Source organism: Blastomyces gilchristii, assembly GCF_000003855.2.
Source record: "Blastomyces gilchristii SLH14081 genomic scaffold supercont1.7, whole genome shotgun sequence".
NCBI classification, from domain to species: Eukaryota; Fungi; Ascomycota; class Eurotiomycetes; order Onygenales; family Ajellomycetaceae; genus Blastomyces; species Blastomyces gilchristii.
In genome coordinates this window covers 1367004-1373003 of record NW_003101676.1, presented here as the reverse complement: position 1 = coordinate 1373003, position 6000 = coordinate 1367004, and the positions used below count along the sequence as shown (strand labels likewise).

General features: G+C 40.2%; 2 protein-coding genes across 2 annotated transcripts; both read left to right on the top strand.

The window, feature by feature from the left end:
* The first annotated feature begins 2005 nt into the window (after nt 1-2005).
* Nucleotides 2006-3326, top strand: BDBG_04223 (uncharacterized protein). The gene is made up of 3 exons (XM_002625308.2): nt 2006-2516; nt 2663-2798; nt 3029-3326. Exons 1-3 carry the CDS (start codon nt 2264-2266, stop codon nt 3186-3188), a joined length of 549 nt encoding a protein of 182 aa, XP_002625354.1. The 5' UTR covers nt 2006-2263; the 3' UTR covers nt 3189-3326.
* A 609-nt stretch (nt 3327-3935) lies between these two features.
* On the top strand, nt 3936-4579 carry BDBG_04222 (uncharacterized protein; the record flags this gene model as incomplete). Its single annotated transcript, XM_002625307.2, has 2 exons — nt 3936-4381; nt 4481-4579. The coding sequence occupies 2 exons, from the start codon at nt 3936-3938 to the stop codon at nt 4485-4487; spliced, it is 453 nt and encodes a 150-aa protein (XP_002625353.2). The 3' UTR covers nt 4488-4579.
* Between the last annotated feature and the right edge of the window lie 1421 nt (nt 4580-6000).

Here is a 6000-nt window from a genome sequence, read left to right as displayed (position 1 = left end):
ACGGTTCTGTGGCGTAGGTGTAGTGATATGTGTGTTTGTTCTGAATCAATGGAATTTCAGACTTGGTGATATTGCCTACGGATCTATTTTTGTGTTTAATGGGACGCGAAAAAGACACGAGGCTGGTCTCCCTGGTGGTAGTGATTGTGCATTGAGGTCTAGAATATCAGTGAGAGTCGTTAGTTTTGAGAGCATGTTGTAAGCGGATTTTCTTTCCCCCCCTCCCCCCCCCCCCCCCTAATAACAACCAATGAGTGTTATGTTATGCTATCTGTGTCCCCCCAACCCAACTACGACTTGTTTAAACTGCCCCCAACCAGTCATTTTACTCTCTGAGCTTGTGTCTAAAGCTAGGCTCGATGAGTATTAGCGTGGTCTTGGGGCTTGCGGTTGGTTCCAACGATGCGACCTTGGCTGACAGCATTGGCGAATCAGGAGAGAGCATTCAATGCTGTCCGCAGCGTGGAATCTTGGGTCTTTTGGATCCATTGATTGATTCCTTGGACAAAATGATGATGATGAAATGATGATGATGATTGATTATCATTAACTTTAATAATAATTGCAACCTAACCTGATCAAACTCAACTGATCACGAATCTCGGAATGGATCTCGGATCATTGGATCATGGAACATGGAACATGGATCAACAGATCAATGGATCAGCAGTGTCAGCAGTTGTCAGCAGTTGTCAGAGTGCCAGAACCATTGTTTTCACGGGGCGGTTCTTGCACCGATTCCAGTAAACCTGATATAGCAAATGGTGGTTGTGGCTTCAATCAAGGCTGATCGTCGCTACACAAGCTTCGACCGATTTGCCCTGGCTTTCTTTCGCTTCAGATCCCCAGTACGGAGTATATATATAAATAATAGCGTACAGAAAGTACCCCCCCTCGTGGGATATCCAGTAGTTACTTGGATTATTAATAATCTATTATTTATTATTTCTCAATGTTCAGTTGATCGCTCGTCGAAGTCTGAATGGTTTATGTAAATCTCGGGTGGCTAACTACGCTACCCAGCAGGAGTAACTAGTTCTGTTACCCCCTCTCGGCCCATCCCGGGTCGACTTCAACCTTAAATTGGGTTTCGTGGATTCTGGGCGGCGAATTTTTTTTTTTTTTTTTTTTTTTTTTTTTTTTTTTTTTAATATATAACTATATATTTTTTTTTTTGGTTGCACGAAAGATATGGAAAAAGGGGTAACTTAATTGGAGAGTTTGATAAAAAAAAATCAAGGTAACTTGTTTTTTTTTCTTCCCTGCATCTTTCTAGAGCTATTTATTGGAATGTATAATATAAAATCCCGAGGAAGCAAGGGGGAGAAATCTGGCCATATCTTGTAAGAGCCGTTTGACTGCTGCACGGTGGTATGGTATTGGGGGGGTTAAGTTAATAATTGTGTGGCAGGCGCATGAAGATCATGAAGCAACAATGGAGGGTTGCATGTGGCATATGATATGGATGGTTTAACCTTGGAGAGGAGACCAAGCCAGTCGAGTCTTTCAGGATACTAACGGAAACTTTGGCAGGTGAAAGAAGTAACTACGTACGTAGTAGGACATCGTAGAAGCAAGTGTGGTGTGGTGTGGCATCGTATCGTATCCAGACTTCAAACGGATGGATGAACAGAACAATCGGCGGGGGAAAGGAACAGAGCCAGCAGGAGGAGACTGGAGACGGACTTGCATTCATTCATCAACAAGCATTCGCGTTTTGTCCGGGAAGAGGAAAAATAAAATAAAAATTGTAGCCTCGATAGAGACGACTATATATACATAGTATGTATATATGTATGAACAAAGGCGCTCCCTCAACCGGGTATTTCCCTATCAGATTCCATCTTTGCGGACGGTTGATTCCGCTTGTGGCGGGGGAACATCTTCCTTCCATAGGATATGTATGTACATGTAATAAATGTATGTACATGTAACATCCGAGCCATGCAGACTTGGATGGATATGGATCTAAATGTCGTGTCGACTATCAGAATCCCTTGTGCCTCAGCTGTTCACTCACTCACATACCAACCACCGCTTCGGGGGAGGGGGGGTGGAAGAAAGAATGAAAAAAAGAAAAAAAGAAAGAAAGAAACAAAGAAAAAAAAAAGATATTTAAACAGACACAAAGAAAATCACTCAAGTGCTATTTGATATTAACCATTTCGAATTCATCTTCTTCCTATACGATTGAATTTGGCCCCACCGCTGGACTATACTTATCCCTGTCTATCATTTCTACTTTCTCCCTTCCGAGTGAAATATGGTCTTCGATCCGACCCTGCCTAAAACCTATGGGAACTTTTTGAGAATTAAGACACGCGATTTGTCAGCCCAGGAACTCCGTCCTTATTCTTTATGGCTTAAAGAGAGCGTGGAAGAGGACATTGCGAGGTTCGAAAATGTGGAAGACATTCTAACTGAAAAATGGAATCTACTGATCGACTATACGAGTTTTATCGATAAAAAGGGGTTAAAAATAACCGAAGGGGAATTTGAAGTGGTAAAAGAGCTTAGTGAGTATTAAAAAATTAGAAAAAAAAAAAAAAAAAAAAAAAAAAAAAAAAAAAAAAAAGAAAGAAAGAAAAAAAAAGGAAAAGAAAAAGAAAGGGGGGAGAGTGAGATGAGAAAAGAGGACTTCTTTTTGATAATATTTTGGTAGTTCAACAGCTTCAGATAATCGCCGCTGAAGCCGCTGTCAAGCTGTCGACCTTGACGGGCCTCCAGACGGGGCAGCGAGATACAAACATCACTCCTACAGTCTTGGAATCTTTGCAGACAGATGTAAATCTTCGCGAGTATGTCACTATTTGTACTCTTCTTCTTCTCCCGCTTCTTCTTCGGATAATTTATTCACCTAAAAAAAAAAAAGGAAAAAAGAAAAAAGAAAAGAAAGAAAAAAAGAAAAGAAAAGAAAGAAAAAAAGAAAAGAAAAGAAAGAAAAAAAGAAAAGAAAAGAAAAAATCCCAGGTCACTGGTCTTTTGCAATGATGAAATAAGAATAATTGATTGCTAACTATTCAATAAGGAAACTGTGTGGACAATATCAGGAAAATCGAACAGGCCTTAGGGAGGAATTTATGGAATATAAGAAGGATCGCAGGGAAGAGCTGGAACAGAGAGAACGTGAACGAGAGGAATTTGCACTGGACGATGACACCAGATCAACAAAACGACTCAAGCCATGAACTGCTCTTCTGCTTAGCCTGACTGGACATCTTGGTTGAACGTGGTTAGAAATTTAACCCAGGTCATGGCTAGAACCTAGAACTCTATCTATATCAATCTCATCTAAAATACACATACATTCATAGACTGTTTTCTTCACACAATATAATACTGACTATACTTAAAAAAAGTAGAAGTGTTCTTCAGTTGATCATACTAGAGAGTAACTGTTCTATAATTCTTATCTTTAATATAGCTGTGTGTGTTGAATATTGTGTGTTTAAAGACATTGAGAGAAGATATGTATGTATTTCAGATGTGACAATATGATGTTGACATGACTAGGCATTCAGTTTTGAACTGGGTTTGTGAGCTTTCTGTAGCTTTCACTCACACTGAATGAAAAAATGAAGAAAAGTTTGAGAGCAGGTAGTTAACACAGAAAGAAATACAGCACTGTAGTAAAGGGTATACCCGTTCAAGAGGGAGGAATATAATATATGTTACCAGAATACATCCGAGCCACATAAAATAAGTAATGACCCGGGTGAGAATGATGAGGAAGGCTGGATTGGATATAAATACATTTCTTCCTCCTCCCAAAACAATCAGTCCTACCAGTTATCGAACGTCTGAAAGTTTTAAACGGAGATCAAGAAATAGCCCGAAAAAACCCCCCTTCGCCTCCTATTATTACTCATTATCATAATCCTTACTACTGCCTCCGCCGTCAAGCTTCGGAAGACTTTGCCTCCTTCGATTTCAATATGAACATGGACGCTAGAGACAGGTTACAGACACGTCGTGACGTCTTTTTCGAAATCGAGCAGGCGGACAGGGAGAGTTGGCGGCACAGAGATTATCATTATTGGGGCGATTTGATTTATGACTTCTTAAGGGAAGGCATTGCCCAATTTAACCTGGCCGTCGACAGTGACGTATCGGATTTGCAACGGTATTACGCTTTCTTTTCTGGTCCCTGTGCCAGGCATTCCATCTTCAGCGAGGAAGTGCTGGAGAATCTCAAGAAGAATTTGAATGAATTGGAAGAGGTGCTAGCGTTGAAGAGGATATCGGAGAAGTCAGACAAGAAATCAAAGGAGTTAATGAAGGAAGTGGAGGAGTTAAGGAAGGAAGTAGGGAAGATAAGTGAGAGAGAGGTGAGGTTAAAGAAGATAGTGGAGGAGTTAAACAAGGAATGGAATGAGAAGAGGTAAGTTCATCAAGTTAGCATTTCTTCTTTTATTATTATTATATTCTTTGTCTACTTTTCCATTATCTCTAGAAAATTAACTAATCTTGAATTGGCAAGAATTTAGACAGCTTTCATACAACTTTGAGAGAATTCTCAGATTTCAAACAGAACAACAATATCTATAACAATCACTTAATAATCACAATCACAATGATGACAACATAACAGTCAAATTCATGTGAGATTATTAGAGTAAGACTTAGAATGCTGTCTGAGCTGCTTTTCTTATTTCTTTTCTGATGCTATTCTGATCAACTTGCAAATCATTTTTTCAGTTTCAAATAGAATTCTCACTTGAAATATCAATAATAATAATAACAATGAAATGAATCTGCTTTGCTTAGCACTCTCTATTTAAATATTCTACTCAAAATTCAATGTTCTATGCTTGTCACAGAGATAGATTAGTCAAATCACACAAGAGATATTTTGACAGTGATTCATATGTTGAGACATCTAACTGTATTAATATGCAATGATCTGTGACATAGTTTTATTGAAGCAGTTAAATGACAATAGGCTACAGCCGGCGAAAATAATATTAGTTAGGGCATCGTAAATCACGTGGTCACTGAAAGCAATAGTCCAAGTAAACACCTTACAATCTGTGATTATTAAACAAGGAAAGGAAACAAACGAAAGGACAAAAAAGGGCGTTTTCATCCTAGCCTGTAGAAAGAATGATTATGTTTTGTTTTTATTTATCCGCCCTTCAGGATGTACGAGGTGGTGAAAGCCGAAATAAGGCTTTATACTATTCGCATCTCTTCCTTCACTCGAGCCTTGGAGAAACGATGTTTCAGACGCTTATTTCTGGCTAGCTCCGAGTACGGATGACTCCACGTTCTAAATGGAAACTAATATTATAAATGGACATATGATGTGATGTGTTCTTTTTTTACTGTCTTGCCTTCCGAGATGTGTTAGAGCTTGGGGTGTCTTCAAGAGCCAACCACTCAAGTTCGCTGATGCTTTGCTTACTGTTTCCCAGCGTTGATTGGTGGAGAATGATCTTCGGGCTTTTCCATTAATTGGGTAGCTGTTCCGTTTACATAGGCTGCCATGAGGTTATTCCAAGAATTGACTTTGGTCAACATAGTTGTAGCGGGAGCGATGCGGCTAGTTCCTGGCGTCAATCGGGCCCTAGATGATTTGTAAGCTAGTTACCGCTCACCTGCAACCTCTGGTTGGACCCTAGCACTCAATGAAGCTATATATGATAGATACATACTGATTATATATTCTAAATCAACTACAAGCATCAAACGCTCGCTTACGCTCGCTTTGCTGCTTGCGCAGCCCCCTCTACCACTTCCACCCCTTCCACTCTCTACTCCCTCTACCACCACCACCTCCTCTACCGCCCCTACCACCCTCTCCCCCTACCACCCTCTTCCACCCTGTATCACCCCTATCACCATTATCAGATTAATCAGAGCCGTACAGGCCGCAGAGCCGGCTGTTCAATCCGATCCAAAGGGGTGCACATGACATCACATGAGATCATGTTACAGGGCATTTAGCAGCGCATGCCATGAACACAGAGATCAAAAATGAACATAGAGAAGAGTATAAGG